Here is a 16,152-nt window from a genome sequence, read left to right as displayed (position 1 = left end):
AGGTCAATGATGTGAGCGAGGGTCCGACCGCCAGAGGATCGTGCGAGAAGCGCGTCAGGGACCCTACAGAGAGCCGATGCTCTTCGCGACCACGCTCGGGCCTCCTCAAGCACTTCGTCGCGAGATCAGCATCATGATCGACGCACCAACGCTCAGATCGCCACTCATCTCGCAATGCGATCTTCTTTGCTCTTCACTGCGAACTTGGATATAGATTGCTTTGTTTGAGTGGGCGTGATTGAATGCTGCACCTTCGCAATGCGAGGTCCGTCTCTTGTCATGATGTTGCGTACTGTCTCGTCTCGATCCCCTCGACGCGGCTCGATTCACCCGCGTCGACTCATCGTCCAGATTTCTAGCTTCTTGAGCAAGCCCTTGAGATTCTTTCCCCCTTTCATGCAATTTTCCTCGAGCCAGCCCTCCATGTCCGCCCTGACTGCCATCGCCTCTGCCTTGGCGTTTCCCCTCGCATCAGAAGCCGTACCGGCGCCACTGTTGAGAAGCACATCGAACAGGCGACTCCACAACTCGCCCTGCCAGTAGCGCTTGAGGGTTGCTCTGATCTTCTGTCTTCCGTCCTGTCCCACCTCCGTCTCGATGTAGCGTCCGAACAGCAGACAGAAGGCAATGCTCGCAACGCCATGGTAGTCCACCTCGTACGTCCATGACTTGCCCTCGCGCATCTCTAGGCAATCACGCTCGTCCGTCTGCCAGTCAGCAACAAAGCGTTGCCCCTCAGGAAAGACGGAGAGGTCGATCGCGCGCCCAAAGTCGACCAAGTAGAGGCCCTTGCTCGTCCAGCCTTGCGACCCATCGCGCTTGTACGAGTTGGACCAAGTCGTACCGGATGGCGCGTCATCGAGGCGCAGCAGGCAGTTGTCGATCTTGAGGTCTCCATGGATGAGCTGAGCGTCGTGCAGTCCCTCGACAAGTCGGAGCAGCTCGATCGTGAAGAACATCGCCAGCACCTCCTCGACGCCGCTCGTCGCACCGGCCGGAGCTACGCCAGCGCTTGAGGCCTGGTTGACAATCTCAAGAAGATTGCCCTTCTCTCCCCATTCGAGGAGGAGGAAGCTCTCGTCCTGATAAGCATAGAAGCGACGTGCTCCGATGATGCTCTGAAGGTCGCGCTCAGCAGAGAGACGAGCACGAAGTTGGCCTAGAAGGTAGAACTCCCAGCGATTCGCGGGCGACTCGACCTTGATAGCTACCATACGCTTGCGCTCCGCTTCGTCTTCGTCTTCCTCGTCCTCGTCCTCTTCCTCCTCTTGCGCAGAAAGGTCGAACGAGGAATCGCCCAGAATGCCTCCTAGCGCCTTCTTGTGACGAGGTGGGGCGACATTGTTAACATCCTCGGCCAGGAAGACGGAGCCGTAAGCTCCCTCGCCGAGCTTCTCCCGGATGGAAAAGGGGTTGCCATCGATCTCCAGCCACCAGTCCTTTGCACCGCCAACAAGTCCGGTGGCAGAAGTGTTCCCAACGGACTTGCGCGTCTGGGCCTTCGCTTGTCGTTGCAGAGTGGCGAGCTTGCCCGAAGAGATGTTGGAGAAGTCGAAGAAGTCGGGCGAAGTCTCGACGGAGAGCGGGAGCGAGGACAAAAGGACGGAGAGGACGTCCGCATCGGTCGGTGAGCAAGGATTGGGGATGCTTGTTGAGGTCACTGCGCTTGAAGCAGCCAGAGCCTTGCGCGACAAGGAGGGAGAAGTCGCCTCGCTCGTCCAGTCTTCGCGCTTCTCAATGGTATAGCCAGGGCTCATCTCGAACTTCGCTCTTCCGCCACCGAAGCGGCCCGTGTGGCCCGCAGAAGTCTCGCGTTGCTCGCTACTCTCGGAGGCGAAAGAGCGCTCCTGCGAGGGGGTACCGGCGACTTGCTGCTTTTCCTGCTGCTGCTTGGATACGTCCTCGTTCTCCTCTTCTTCCTCCTCGTCCTCCTCCGTATTGGTAGGCATGTATACGCTGCGACTCCTCCCCGGCGTATTCATACCCCACCGCGTCTCAAATTCGGTTCGCTCAGAGATGGTTGTGAGCTGATCAAAGCGAGCTCCACCCTCGAGGAGGTCTTGCCCATCGCCATAGTTGTACTGGCGCTGCTCCTCCTCATCGGGGTCCGACTCCTCATCATCTTCCTCGTGAGCGACAGGAAGGATGCGCTGAGCCGTAGGACGGGGGCGCTCCTCTTCCGGCTCTTCATCCTCATCTTCCTCAACATAAATGGGCTTTTTACCGATCCCGCCAAGGGGAGTGGCGGCAACGGCGCCCAGTGGCTTGCGCATCGGCGTTGCGGCTGCCGTGGGACCTCGAGTTTTGAGTCCGAGCGGCTGACCATGGCTGCTAGGCCGGAGCGGTGTTGCTTCCACGCCGGCGTTCTCATCGTCGCGACTTGCTGCGGGCGGAGAGGGTCTTGCGGGCTTCTGCTGCTCTTCTTCTTCCTCCTCGTCTGAGGACTCCTCGTCAGAGTCTTCATCCTCCTCTTCATCGCTGTCCTCGTCGCCGCCGTTGAAGAGGGCGCGAACCTCGGCCTCCGCTGCTTTAGTCATAACTGTCGGGCTCGATGGCTTCATGCCCGTCCTTGTTGGCTCACGAGGCGGAGTCTTTGCTGCCGGGGCGGCTATACGGCCGGACTGGGTTGGCGTTGATGACGCTTCGCGCTCGGCACCAACTGTCGCTCGTGTGGGCGTTGAGCTTGAGCTAGCCATAGGCTCTGGCCCCTGGTCGTCCTCTTCCATGGCAGGCTCAGGCTGCTCCACCTCCATCGGCTCATCAAGGTATGCCCACGGGTCCTCGTCCTCGTCGCCATCAAAATTGAGCTTGAACCCAAGCCTTGCCGCAATGATCTGCTCAACGCAGCGCTCTATACTTCCCGTTGTGGGTCGAGGGCCGTTCGCCTGCTCGATGTCGAGGCCAGGGTAGAAGAGTGACTCGGGGAGGGCAAGACGCTCGGGACGCTTCGCGCCGCTTGGCGGAGCAGAAGGCTTGGAGGACGAGGATCGTGAGCTGGAGCTTGCTGATGAGGTATTCTTTGACTTGCCAGACGAGGAGCGAGATGGCTCAGGAGCTCTCCTAGAATTGGTCGCTGCAGGCGCTGCGTGCTGAGCAACACTTTCCACGTCACCGAGCTGCAAACCTTTCAAGGCAGTCACTTGAGCTCGCTCGTCCTGCGACCATCGACTGAACGGGTCGCGCTTGAGTAAGTCCACCTCAGGGTGTGACGAGCCCAGCATTGGCTTCGTATTTGAGAGTTGACGCCCCTTGCTGGGTGATCGCTGCTCCTCCGCTTCCTCATCGTCCGAATCTGCAAAGACCTTGAGCGTCTTCTTGCCGGGGGTGAGTGCAGAAGAACCTCCAAGACGCGCCTTCTGAGGGAGTCGTTCCCCGTTCCACCCCTTAGCCTCCTTTGCATTCTCCTGCCTCCTCACATCGCGGCTGCCCAACTCGGATGCCTCCGGTCCCTTGCCATCTGCGCCAGACAGGCTACCCTCGGAGTCACGGAAGACGTTGAGCTTGCGTCCATTGTTGACCGTGTTTGCGGATCCCAGCCCGGCGCTTTTGCCAGCGCCACGCATGACGTTGGCATGGACACTCTTACCCGTCTTCTCATCCTTGTTTCCCAGCATTGTTCTCCTGCTCTCACGCATAGCCCGAGCGAGGGCCGAAGCATAGTCAAGGCCCCTCTCAGCAGCGGACTGATTGCGTACAAGGCGCTCCTTGAATTCTTCGAAGCGCTTGCGGAGGCGTGAATTGGGCTGGGCGTTGCGGCGGATGCCGAGCTTGAAGAGGGAGTCGGCCGACTCGTACAATCCCCGCGTCTCTGCCACAGCAGCTGCTTTCTCGTACAGCTCTGCGCATGCTGTCCCGACGTCGTTGGCCAAGAGCCAGTTGAGGATGAGCTCTGGGCTCTCGACGTTCTCCGAGTAGAGTGTCCAGAGCTTGAGGTAGCGTGGCTCGTGTGGGTTGCAGTATCTGGCGTCGCTGCGGAGGGATCTCGTCGCCCTCTCGAGTACAGTAATTAAGCCAGAGTCGGCGGACGCGCCACTTGGATAGCTGACGATGGTCCATTGTACATAGTCGCACCAGTCTGCGAGCGGGTCGTCGCTCTCTGCCAGCTTGTCAGGCTGGACTTTGCTCTCGTACTCTTGGCGCTTTACTGCGAGCTCCTCTGCTCTTTCCTTGTGCTTGAGAGCGAGCGTCTGGCTGAGCGAGTGCGCCGAGCGGCCCTTTGACATCGGCTGTACATTTTCTTTTTGGTACTCGATGAGGTCGAAGTCGACAACTGGTGTTTGGGATGTTTGCTCGCCTGGCGTACGCAGAGGCGTCTTGAAGGGTGTTGTCGCTGAGGGTCCTGGGCGGCGGGGCGTCTGAAACGGCGGTGCCATAGACGACGACATTGCGGCTCCGAAGGGCGCACGAGCGCTTGATGAGGAGGGAGGGGGAGAAGGGGGGAAAAGATGAGGATGATCAGGGTGAAGTTTGGTTGTGATGTCGAGATTGAATCCTGTGGTGCGGGCTGCATGAGTTGTGTTGGTTGCCCGCGAGTCGCGAGCCTGGCGTGCCTGTCCGTCGGTCACGTGGGGGACGGGCTCGTCGACGATCGAGCGCTCGCAACTTCACACAAACAGCTCCGAGATGCCTCGCGCTACGATGCTCTGTCAAAGCTTGAGAGACGTCATAAATGTACCGCAAAGATTCTTGGTATTTTCGAACCAAGGGTGAAAGAGAGAGTCCCATAATCACATACATCAGTTGTTTGTTCCCTTCTTCGTCTCCTTTGTTTTCCTTCTTGTTCCCTCGCGCGAAGCTTTGTACAACAGTGACGAGGATGAGATTGGGGGAAAAGGGATGGAGGGCAAGCTAGCGGAGAGCGGGCGTGCAAGGGGGAGGGCAATGGGGTTGGCTGGTGCAGGAGAAGCCCTTGAGTGTGACCGACGAGCATCTGAACCGGAGCAAGCGAGCATTGAGGGAAGCGAAGCAGCGTGTGCGTGCCGACCGTACGGTATCGCTGGCCGGCCTACACCTACTGTCATTCCTCCATGTCCATCTCCGCGACCGCGTCCTCGTGCAAGCCCCACATCTTCTTCTCCTTGGCGCCCTCCCCGCCCGGCGAGTCGTCCTCGTCATCGTCCTCTGTCGTCTCGGCCGAGCCAGAGCGGTCACGACTGTCCGTACGATCGTCCGAGTTGTCGGTCGACGTAGTCGTAGTACGCTCATCAGACTCATCGAGAACGAGGTGCTGGATGTCCGAGTTGAGTCGGTGAGTCCCACCGAGGGAGCCGTACGAGTAGGGCGTAAAGGAGTTGCTGTAGGAGGTGCCAAGTGCGGGACGAGCCGAGTGTGAGCCCGGCGTTCCGCCAGAGAGGCCAAGCTTGCTGAAGCTGTTGAGCGGGCTCATGCCGGCACTCGATGAGCGGGAGAGCGACGAGGGGCGGGCGCCGCCTACGGTGGAGGCGGCGTCGTAGTCACTTGTGGCGGAGCTAGACGATCGACCTCGTCGTGCGACCTTGCGTTGCATCATCTTGTCAAAGTTGACCTTGTCTGAGCCGAGCAGCCCCGAAGTGGCAGGGGACACAGCTGCGGGCCAGAGAGCCTTTTCATCGGGCAGGCTGGTAGAGTCGCCATCCATGTTGACAAGGATAGCGGCGGCTTCAAGGAGCTGAACCTGCTGGTGCTTGGACATGAGGAACTTGGACGCCTCTTTCCAGTAGACGGTGTGCTCCCAGCGGTGCTTGACGAGGCAGCTCGGGTGGCGGTAGACCTTGTTGCAGCTCTCACAGCGGTGAATGGGAAGTTCTTTGCCGTTGCGCCCACTGCCGCCACCATTGCCGCCAGATACGGACGAGGCGTCGTCGTCGCCGGCGTTGGATGACTCTGCGATCGAGCCTCTACGAGCGGCTGCGGCTGCAGCAAGGAGCGCAGACGAGTTGGGCAGAGACCCTGAGCTGCCGTCAGGAGCTGACGATGGCAATGATCCATTCTTGGTCAGATGGGCAGGAGGGTTGGGGATGGCGGGCTCATCTGGCTCAGGGCCGAAGCACTCTTGGCCAAAATGCGTGTGACCTGTTGAGCGACCCGACTTTGCGCCGCTATTAAGGACCGAGGCTGGTAAGGAGATGGCCTCGGCGGCGGATCCCAAAGACGTCGAGAAGGGAGCATCGGACGTGGGACCCGACCTTGGACTAGTTGAGAATCCTCGAATGGCGGATCTGCCAACGGGGATCGGCTGGCCTCGACTACCGTTGTTGTTGTTGGCAAAGGCGAGGCCGATACCTCCGGCGGAGGCTGCTGCAGTTGCTGAATCTGAGGCTTTTCTCCTCATCTGACCAATGGACTCTCGACGGGGTCGTCCCACGCTGCTCGCATTGCCGCGTGCTCCATCAGCGCCAGCATCGACGGCCGTCGTTGCCTTTGTTGGCGCGGGGTTGAAGAAGCCCTTGGGAGGCGGGTTCTGCGAGCGCGATGGTAGCGAGCAACAGGCAAGGCGTGAGCTTTCAGTCTAGGAAGGGTCGTGGTAGCAAGTGCATGCTGCGATGCTCTGTGCCCCGCTTCCGTCATTGGCAGATAAGCATGCTGCGATGCTGCGGACCATTCGATGCCCTCAGCCCCACTCGTGTCTTTTGCCCCGCTCTTCGAAAAAAAGGTCTAGAGCCAAGCTTGGCTTCGACGCTGCGACGCTGCGAGCGAATCCCCACGCTAAGGGGCCGCGGTGATCCCCCGCGTCTGCCGCGCATGAGAAAGATATCTCTGCAGATGGCCGATTCCTCTGGCAAAGTGCCCAACTCTAGGCCTCAACTCGCGCAACCCTCGCGCAGCACGCAGCGGCAAATCGGCCCCAGCGAGGGCCCTGCTTTCTGGCGGCAGCTTTGCGTGCGAGCGCGTGCTCACCAACAAAAGGGCCTGAGATGGGGGGTCGAGGCCTTCGACACTACTACCAGGACGTTGTCGACGAATGCGAAGCAAAGCTAGAGAAAGGGAACGGCCACGAGAAGCGCTTGTGGGAACGGTGCGCAGCATTGAGTGCAGCTCTGGACTGCATAACCAGGCCGAGGCTTGCCTTGCCTGCTTGCGCGCCATTCAATTCGAACGGTCTTGCTTGCTTGCCTGCCTGCTTGCTTGCTTGCCTCGGATCGCCCGCGAGTCAGGGCCTGACCAGCCCTTGCTGCGCTGCCCCGGAGACCGCGGCAAGATCGATCATCGCTAGCTGGCAGCAGCGAACCAGGAAAGCGGGCGCGGACGACAAGGCAGAGAGCACAGAGCATGAGAAGGGCGGCGTCAAGGCCGGCCGGCGCCCCATTTCCGTCGAGGTCCGGTCACCACCAAAATGTCTCTCGACGAGACGCACATGATGGTGAACGGACGACGAGATGACGACCTAAGGTATGCTGCTAGGCCGTCGACCCCGATGCAACCATATCTACCACGACGATGTACAATGCAAGCATGCTGCAGCAGCCGCAGGGTCTCATCTCGGTCTTGGCTTTCCTCTCTAACCTTGTTCTCGAAGCTTGCCAGAGAGAGAGAGAGAAACGTGGAACTCACCGACGTAGTAGTAGCTGTGCCGTTGGTTGAGATACGGCCGCTAGGCATCGAGGCCGCGGACCCTGCGGCAGCTCCTCTGTGATGAGCTGCTTCAAAGGTGGTCATGATGTCCCTTGCGTGATCGCCTTGCTCTCGTTGCTCTCGTCTCTTTGAACGGACGGAGAGCTCAAGCCCGGCGAAGGGACTCGGAGGCTAGGGGGCGAGAAGTGAGAAGTGGGTGTGTTGTCGAGGCCTGTGGCAGCAGCAGTCACTCGTGGTAGAGAGACTGGCGAGGGCGACGATGAAGGCGCTGTCGGTGACGTGCGAAGCGGGTGACACGAAGTGTGAAATGTCCAAGTCGCGAGAAGCTAGACGAGCGTCAAGTGAATGAGCCGTCCGTCCTCAAGGCTAGGTAGTGGGAGAGGGGGAGGGGGAGGGGGAGCAACGAGGGGGGCCGAAGAGGGTGAGTCCGCGGTGCTTGAGTATTGCGCTGAGCTATCGTGGTTGATAGACTAACCCGAGTGCAATGTCGCAAGGCGCGCAAAGGTGGAAAGGACAAGGGAGAGGACTCGAAGGTGGGGGAGTGTGCGTAGCGACGGAGACCCAAAAGGGGGGAGGTTGACGGGGGGGGGGTTGATGAAGATTTAGTCGTGGGAGGTTCGGGTGTGAAAGAAATTTGGGTCTCGTCGAGGAGTGGGGAGGAGTGGTGGTGGTGGTGGTGGTGGTGTTTGGTGGGTAGTGGTGGTAAAGAAGGCTAGGAGTGCTTGGTCTGGTGGGAAAGGGGAGCCTCGCGCCTGACCGCCAAATCTTTTTGGAGAGTGAGGTTGAGTGAGGTGCGAGGGCGGACGGCAGTGGCTGCAGCGCTCCCCGCGCTGCGCTCTCTCCCTCCCTGACTGCTTGCTTGCTTGCTTGCTGCCTGCTGCCTGGCTGGGCCCTCAAGTCGCTCATCCGCCCGCCCAGCTGCTCGCTCGCTCTCTCTCTCTCTCTCGCCGCTGCTCACAGCCCAGCCAATCGCCGAGTCGTCGACGACACGAAAGCTGCAGCCTGCCTGCTTGCTCGTGCTTAGCGCGGCCCTAATCACCCACAGCCACGTCCGACGGACGCTCTCAAAGTCCAAGGCTCAGAGACTAATCACCGTCTTTTCGGGCCGAGGCCACGAGCTGCAACCTCGTGATTATCAGGCTGCTGCCAGTCCGCGGTGTGTAGACCAACCAACACTTATCCGCCGAGGACGCCGCTTCTTCGCGAGAATATCCCATCCTCCATCCGCAAGAATGTCTTCTGCTGGAGCTGTGGCTCCCTCAGCCGGTGGTGGTAACGCGGGAGGGGATCAACAGCAGGCAACAGACTGGAAGCGGACGATCTTGAAGGGTCTGGCCATCTACTTTTTCATCAATACGGCAACGCAGCTCCTAGCGCCTAAGCCACCACAGTCAGCAAAGACGGGTGACGCGACCGCACCTCGGCCAGCGCAGGAGCCGCCCGCTTGGCTTCAGAAGCTCGGAGCACCAGCAGGACCACCTCCTGTCCTCACGCCTCCATTGCTGAGAGTGCCAAAGAATGCTTCATCGCAGCCCTTGTGGCCTTCGACCAGCGAGCTCGACTTCTACGTCTTCCTCTCGCATTCGGCGGCGCCCAGTGTGGAGGACATTGGCACTCAACTCTCCCCTTTGGCGCCAGGAAGCCATCGCGCTCCTGCTCTTGACCAAGTCGTTTCGTTCGACCTGTACCCCACGTTGCATGACAGCTACGCGGCGCCTGGACAGCATACAGTCGTGACGTCGATTCGAGAGGGAGCCCTGCCCATCATCAAGTTCGGGTCGCTCGCGCTCAATGATACTCGCCTGAATGCCGGGCTGGTCGCCGACATCAACATCGCAACGCCGCCCGAGGTCATGTACAACAATGGCTCGCTGTGGGCGGACGTCGTTGCCGTGGGCAGCGGCATGGATGTACGCACGACGGAGCATAAAACCCGGATGAGGAAGCTACTCACCCGTCTCTACCCCGCGCGTAAGCATCGCGAGGGAAGAAGACTGCTGGGCAGCGAGGCAGGCAAGGACAGCAGCGAGGAGCACGACGAGGATCTGATGATGGGCGAGGACGGCGTGCTTCGCAACGAGACTTCGTCCAAGCAGATCATCACCTACTGGCATCGCAACCTGACCCTGGCTCTACCGCACCAAGACGTCACACCCGGCATACAAGTAGGCGCTATCCCCCCGCCTCTCCTCCAGCACGTTCACCTCGCCACCAATCCAGACGGCAGCGTCATGCACTCGCAAACCGTCGACGGTCGAGTAGACGAGACTCGGATGTGGAACTATCCAGTCATCTTCGCCAACACATTCTGGGACTTGCGCGAGGACATGAACCCGATCAATGCTACAACGCCTGTGCTGCCATTGCACATCTCGCTGTACTCGACGTCATGGTTCAAGTTCCAGCTACTGGCCGCCATGAGCGATTCTTTCGAAAAGCAGCCGGGCATGGCGAGTGGGGAGATCGACATCATCAAGCATACGCTGCAGAACACGAGTCCGTGGTACCTCGCCCTGACGCTAATTGTCACTTTGACCCACGCCTTGTTCGAATATTTGGCGTTTGCAGGCGAGGTCCAGTTCTACAGAAAAAAGGTGAGCCCCGAGACCCCAGCCATCGCCACGACGTGCTATTCGCTTACCACTCTTCCCCTTGCGATCCGCAGGAGAACTTCGTCGGCGTATCTCTGGGCTCAATCATGACCAACATCGTGACACAAACGATTATCCTGCTCTACCTCTTTGACTCATCCGAAGAGACATCTTACATGATCCTCGGCTCCCAAGCGGTGGGAGTAGTCATAGAGGCCTGGAAGCTCACCAAAGCAGTCACCGTCACACTCGTTCGCTCGCCACCGGGCAGTCGGCTGCCGTATCGTCTCGAGGTGAGGGACAAGTACGTCCCAACGCCGGACGATCTCAAGACAAAGGAGTACGACAGACAAGCTTTCAAACTCGTCTCATACTTCACTGGCCCGCTCCTTGTGGGGTACACGATCTACTCTGCCTACTATGAGACGCACAGAGGATGGTGGAGCTTCGTCATCGGGACACTCACCTCATTTGTCTACGCCTTTGGTTTCATCGCGCTGGTGCCGCAGCTCATTATCAACTACCGCCTCAAGAGCGTCGCAGGGATGCCGCCAAAGACGCTTGTGTACAAGATTCTCAACACCTTTGTGGACGATCTGTTCGCATGGGGGATCGTCAAGATGCCGATTCTGCATCGCTTGGCTACTTTGAGAGATGATGTAGTCTTCTTCATCTACCTCTACCAGTGGTGGGCGTATGGCGTCGACAAGAAGAGAGTCAACGAGTTCGGACAGAAGCTCGATGATGGCGAGACGGATGAGGGTGAGAAGGCAGGAGACCGAAAGGCCATCGAGAGCAAGTCGGAGACGAAGAAGGATCAGTAGCGCTCCGGAAGCCGTGAGTAAGGCGACGATACCTTGAAGGAGACAGAAGAAAGACGCAGACTCGCAGGCCGTACCACTTGAAGCTCAAATAGATAGCGTGGCGTCATTAGCAGATCTTGCACTACGGCTGACACCTGCAAGGCGAAGACGTCGAATACGACGATCAAGCGCATGACGGATGGGCCTGAATTTGTGACAGCGCTATTGTTCGATCGCGCAGCTGTCAAATGTTCACTCACACCGGGGTGGCTTGTTCGTGCTCTCACGTCACGACGTCGACTTTCGAAGGTCCGCTCCTTCATGTTCGCCCTACCACGGCCGTGACGACGGTCCCGTCTACCAGCTTCTCATGAAGCGCTGAAGCCGAAGCCAGGTCTGGTCGGGCTGCGAAGGAGTGCAAATCAAGCTGTCGATCTTTGCTCCTCACTCGAGAGATGTGACGAGATCGCTATGCAGCATCATCGCTTCGCTGTCTACTCAACCTTACTTTGTCTGTGTCGTGCATGCGCATGTGTTCTTCTCGACATGGGAAGCTCGCTGATCAGCTCATCGTCAGATCTCATGGGGGTAAAAGACGACCTGTTGACTACCGAAGGCATCGCTTGCTAGGAGTGAGCCCCACGCAGGGGCGTATGATGGCAAAGACATGGCGAATGGCGAATAAGGTGGCTTGTCCTGATCGTCCCGTGTGTGCGAGGGAGCTTCTTCTCTTCGCCTGCCGTGTGAACCAGCGTCGAGTCGCTGTGCGCCAAGGACGAGAGAGCGCGGACGAGGACGACGTCCGTGCGAGCTGCGAAGCCGGCCTGCCCGCATGAGACCGAGTCCAGACTGCATCGCATCGCCCCACGCTTCATCGGGCATTCTCTGAGGAAGAAGAGCAGCATTAAGGCACGAGGCGACGGGCAGTCGGAGACGCTGCACGGCTCCATCGAGCAAGGACATCGCGGCCGTGCATGCTGATGAGATGCCTTTCTTTCCCTACTGACCCATCAACTCATGCACGCAGGGACCAAGACCCACGACGCACGATGATGGGACGGGCTGCCCCCGCGGATACACTGTCTGTGACTCTCAGACTCTCATCAAAGTTGCCCAGACTCAGCTCCGTGCTTAAAGAGCCTGACATTCAGCTTCGGCAGCCTTTGCCATCCCCTCTTGTCTCTCTACACATCCCTACATCTACCGCCCAACTCGCAGCTCAATCGTCCGCCCATCCTCCAAGATGAAGACCACCGCATCTATCGCCCTCCTCGTAGCCACCGCTGCCTGCGCCTCTGCCGCTGCTCTTGAGCCTCAGGCTACTGCCGCCCCTCTCGTAAGTCTCAACGAAGGACCAAGGGTCGGCGCCTCGGGCGAAAGCCATGGCTGTTGCTGCTTGCTAACACGTTGACTCGTTGATTATTTGATCCGCGGCTCGTCAGGAGAAGCGTCAGGACGCCGGAGCCTTCCAATCGGCACTGCAGCAATACTCTGCACTCCTCACCATCCCGGCCTTCCAGTCCATCGCGGCCTCCATTGCCATGGACTCGGCCGCCCTCTCCGCCGCTGCCGCTGCCCAGACGGGCGATGTCGCTCCCTTCCAGTCGTACGTCAACTCCCTGCAGGCCAACCCGACCCTCTCGCAGGCCATCGTTTCCGCTCTGGGCACTAGCTCGGCAGCCGCCATCTACTCCTCCATCCAGGCTGGGCAGTCTTCCCTCTCGCAGATCCAAACGTCTGCAAGCGCTTCGGGGGCTTCGGGAGCTTCATCGGGGGGTTCGGGCGCGTCGTCGTCTGCCGCATCGTCACCTTCAGGGTCGACGACTAGCAGCGGCTCCAACGCTGCTCCTTCCATGCAGGCTCCTTTGGCTGCTGGGCTCGGCCTCATTGGTGCTACGGCTTTCGTTCTTGCCCTCATCTAATCGTGTCGAGATCGGACCTGCAGGATCATTTGTCACTTGTCTCAAGAGGGTGACCTTTTCAATGACCATCGGGTGCAGGCCATCGAGCTCCATGCCCCTTTATGCCTCTCATTGCCCCGTCGTTTTGAAGGAAGGTCACTTTGTCTTTCGCTCCTTGACACGTCGACCATGAGAGAGGCGTCTTTCTCCTTGACTCTGCTTGCTTAGTAACTCGCTGGAGTATCTCCAACAGACTGAGGAACAGCCACGTCACTTTCGATCACCCTTCTTATACGGTCGCATAAGGTTCTATCATGGGAACGCTTTCAGAGCCTCGTCGACTTCGCTGGTTGCCTTTTGAGCTAGCGTTGATGGCCCTGTCTCACCGTTGTGCCTACGGCGGGTGAAGCGAGCGCAAAACAATGTCCGAGCAAGCGGAAAGGGTGAAAGTGGATCGCATCAACGCCTCGAGCTTTCTTGCTCTGGATCCGACAAGCACACTAGCGCCGGAGTCTGCAGTCGATTATCTCGTCGTTCTGCGCACCGTCAAGAACCTGAAGGCTGCGTAGTGATGAGAGGCCTGCCCGTACCTACCTTCCGAGCGTGGTCTACGCGCTGACGATGAAATACTGCCGAAGGGAGCTGGCCTAGTCTCGTCTACCTGGTATAAAGGGGACTTCACAATGAGACGCAGCTGTGTCTTTGTGTCCATCCCTTGCCCTCGCCCTCTATCGATTGTCCACTTGCAACGTCTTCATCTGCATCCAGCCCCTCTCAAGCCCTCTATCGCTACCCCAAAACTTATCACGACTAGGATGCAGGTCTTTGCTCAGCTCTCCTTTCTGCTGGCCACCATCGTCGTCGGCGCTTCTGCCGCTGCCGTCGAGCCCAGAGCCACTACCGCGCCCCTTGTGAGTCTGTTGCCTCATGAAGGTTGGAACATTATGAATGACATCGCCGTCGCTTACTCGTACATTTCCCCTTGCCACTTTCCCTAGGAGAAACGCCAGACGGACCTCGGAGGTGTTGAATCGATCTTCGATTCCAACACTGCTCTGGCCCAGAATCCTGTCTACCAATCCTTCCGCGATCACTTCCTCAACAACCCTGAGCTTACCTCCGCTGTGGAGAAAGGTGGCGCTGCTTCCCTCTCGTACTTCGCAGGCCCTGCGTCGGATCCAACGCTCTCGCAGGCCGTCTACTCTGCGCTTGGGACCAGCTCGGCCGACGCCCTCTACTCTGCCTACAAGCAGGCTGTAACATCCGCTGAATCGTCCCTCAAGTCGTCTCCCACCGGGTCTTCCGGAAGTAACGCCGCCACTGCGGCTATGCAGGCTCCTCTCGCCGCTGTTCTTAGTCTGATCGGTGCTACAGCTTTCGTGCTGGCCCTCATCTAAGTGGGTGCGACTGACAGGGATGCCCAGATCGGAATCGCTTCTGTCCATCAGCACCTTGACCTTGTGTACGGTAGCACGGCACGCTCCGTCATCTTCACTTTTCTTTCCCTATGTCAGAGTCAGCGAAGGGGGTCGGAGGCTGCCTTGCTCGCTCTTCTGTCTTCAGCGGGCTCCTTGCTCAATAGCACCTGCTTTGTGAATGACCTCTTCTCTCTCGTCGTCGGCGTCTGCTGCAAGTCATCCCGCCTTCACGTCCAGGCTGCCAACTGCGAAAAGGGACGAGACGCCGTTGGTATCGTTCGGCCATCGTCGGGCTGGCTTGTGCGTGGAAGTCGTCCAGTGCCGAGCTGAATAGATATGAGCAGCGGACGGAAACGAACGAACAAGGACCGAGGGAGGGCCTCGACCAAGGGTAGGAATCGCTGAGCAGCTATTGAGGCGAGGCGAAGGACGAAGGACGCTAACGCGCTTGTTCTCATCAGAGTTCTCAGCGTCTCTGGGCGTCGCTCCCTCGTCGCGCACTTTCAAGCGAGGGCGCATCAACCTCCGTACGAGCGTCCGGCTGCATCGCGGGGACGGCAAGCCTGATCGGGGCAGCCTTCCACTCAAGACCGGATCCACTAGCGCATCAGAAAGCAGCCTTGAGAGGCTGCATCATGCTTGATGGAACACCATCCCGTCTCGAGCAGCATGCTGAAGCTGCTAATAGAGTCGCAGGCTGTCCAGATGCCTGCTTTTCCCCACGCTCGACGCATGACCCACACACAAACAAGACGAGATGCCCTCTCACGCTCTCTCGTCTACCTGCCACACCCTATAAGACCAGATAAGGCTCCGTATCCTCCATCTCATTCTCTGTATAGTACACCTACACCTACCGCCCATCTCCCAACTCCCAATTCTCTCGCCCTCCTCTGCTCTCAACAACACGAACATGAAGATCACCATTGCCGCATCTCTGCTCCTCACCATCGTCGCGTGCGTCTCTGCGGCTGCCGTTCAGCCTCAGGCCACAGCTGCCCCTCTTGTGAGTCGAGTGCCATGGCATCGTGGATCAGATCTGACCGTAGCGTGATCACTGACTGCTTTGGCCTGCGTCACGTCACCCTCATCCTACAGGAGAGGCGCCAGGACAACAGCTACTTCTCATCGCTGTTCGCCAACAATCCCGTCTTCAACACCGGCCTGCAGGTCATTCAATCGGCCCAGGCGTCGGCTTTGAGGGATCCGCAGTTCCGCTCCGACTACCTACAGGCCCAAACAGGTGGCGACCCCGGCCCTTTCATCTCGCGGGTCAGCTCCGCCTACGCAAACCCCACATATTCGTCGGCCGTCTACCAGAGGTATGGCACGTCCACTGCAGACGCTGTCTGGTCCTTGCTCTCAGGCCTCGAGAAGACCTACGCCGCACAGTCTACGTCGCGTGCGGGGTCCTCGAGCAGCGGCGGCTCGAATGCTGCACCTTCTGCGATGCAAGCCCCTCTTGCCGCCGGGATCACTCTCCTCGGCGCCACGGCATTCGTACTTGCCATGATCTGAGCCTTGCGAGCGGCAAGCGAGGGAGGATCTTCATGGTCAGCAGAGACCTGTTCCACGGCGAGCAAAGCGTTCCCCCTGCCGTGGCCTGCGGTGGGCTTCCTGCATCACCATCCTGCTCAGTCCTCTTGCTGCCTCACACTTCATCGACACAGCCTGAGAGCCGAGTCGCTCTCCTGTCATATTGCTGCCATTCACCAGTGCCATGTGCGATTGTCTTTGCCCGTTTATGATTTGAGTGCATGCATGCCCTTCGATCGCATCTTCAACCAGCCCATCATCCCATCGTCGCGTCTTGGGAGCGCGAACCAACTCGAGACGCGGGTGCGTCCATTTGGCTGGTCCGCGAGCGAGAAGCGGCGCGCCGCCCGCT

General features: G+C 59.1%; 6 protein-coding genes across 6 annotated transcripts; 3 read left to right on the top strand and 3 right to left on the bottom strand.

Moving 5' to 3' along the window:
• Positions 1 to 189: 189 nt before the first annotated feature.
• BDZ90DRAFT_233572 (hypothetical protein) lies at positions 190 to 4,468 on the bottom strand. Its single transcript, XM_025506677.1, has one exon. It carries the CDS (start codon positions 4,383 to 4,385, stop codon positions 327 to 329), a length of 4,059 nt encoding a protein of 1,352 aa, XP_025360583.1. The 5' UTR covers positions 4,386 to 4,468; the 3' UTR covers positions 190 to 326.
• Positions 4,469 to 5,017: 549 nt separating this feature from the next.
• BDZ90DRAFT_222550 (hypothetical protein) lies at positions 5,018 to 6,457 on the bottom strand (the record flags this gene model as incomplete). Its single annotated transcript, XM_025504535.1, has 1 exon — positions 5,018 to 6,457. A coding segment is annotated over one exon (1,440 nt), but the record flags the coding sequence as incomplete, so codon positions are not given.
• A 1,150-nt stretch (positions 6,458 to 7,607) lies between these two features.
• BDZ90DRAFT_55019 (hypothetical protein) lies at positions 7,608 to 8,620 on the bottom strand. The gene is made up of 2 exons (XM_025509671.1): positions 8,027 to 8,620; positions 7,608 to 7,917 (listed from the first exon to the last, which is right to left on the bottom strand). Exons 1-2 carry the CDS (start codon positions 8,455 to 8,457, stop codon positions 7,878 to 7,880), a joined length of 471 nt encoding a protein of 156 aa, XP_025360581.1. The 5' UTR covers positions 8,458 to 8,620; the 3' UTR covers positions 7,608 to 7,877.
• A 163-nt stretch (positions 8,621 to 8,783) lies between these two features.
• Positions 8,784 to 10,966, top strand: BDZ90DRAFT_261749 (cleft lip and palate transmembrane 1; the record flags this gene model as incomplete). The annotated part of the gene is made up of 3 exons (XM_025508408.1): positions 8,784 to 9,461; positions 9,528 to 10,145; positions 10,217 to 10,966. The coding sequence occupies 3 exons, from the start codon at positions 8,784 to 8,786 to the stop codon at positions 10,964 to 10,966; spliced, it is 2,046 nt and encodes a 681-aa protein (XP_025360580.1).
• A 1,173-nt stretch (positions 10,967 to 12,139) lies between these two features.
• BDZ90DRAFT_233565 (hypothetical protein) lies at positions 12,140 to 13,135 on the top strand. Its single transcript, XM_025506676.1, has 2 exons — positions 12,140 to 12,281; positions 12,388 to 13,135. Exons 1-2 carry the CDS (start codon positions 12,189 to 12,191, stop codon positions 12,865 to 12,867), a joined length of 573 nt encoding a protein of 190 aa, XP_025360579.1. The 5' UTR covers positions 12,140 to 12,188; the 3' UTR covers positions 12,868 to 13,135.
• Positions 13,136 to 15,128: 1,993 nt separating this feature from the next.
• Positions 15,129 to 15,920, top strand: BDZ90DRAFT_280945 (hypothetical protein). The gene is made up of 2 exons (XM_025509324.1): positions 15,129 to 15,270; positions 15,363 to 15,920. Exons 1-2 carry the CDS (start codon positions 15,178 to 15,180, stop codon positions 15,780 to 15,782), a joined length of 513 nt encoding a protein of 170 aa, XP_025360578.1. The 5' UTR covers positions 15,129 to 15,177; the 3' UTR covers positions 15,783 to 15,920.
• The last annotated feature ends 232 nt before the right edge of the window (positions 15,921 to 16,152 follow it).

Source organism: Jaminaea rosea, assembly GCF_003144245.1.
Source record: "Jaminaea rosea strain MCA 5214 unplaced genomic scaffold BDZ90scaffold_12, whole genome shotgun sequence".
In the NCBI taxonomy this organism is placed as follows: Eukaryota; Fungi; Basidiomycota; class Exobasidiomycetes; order Microstromatales; genus Jaminaea; species Jaminaea rosea.
Note: the sequence above shows the minus strand (reverse complement) of the source record. Positions and strands in the feature narration are given on the sequence as shown.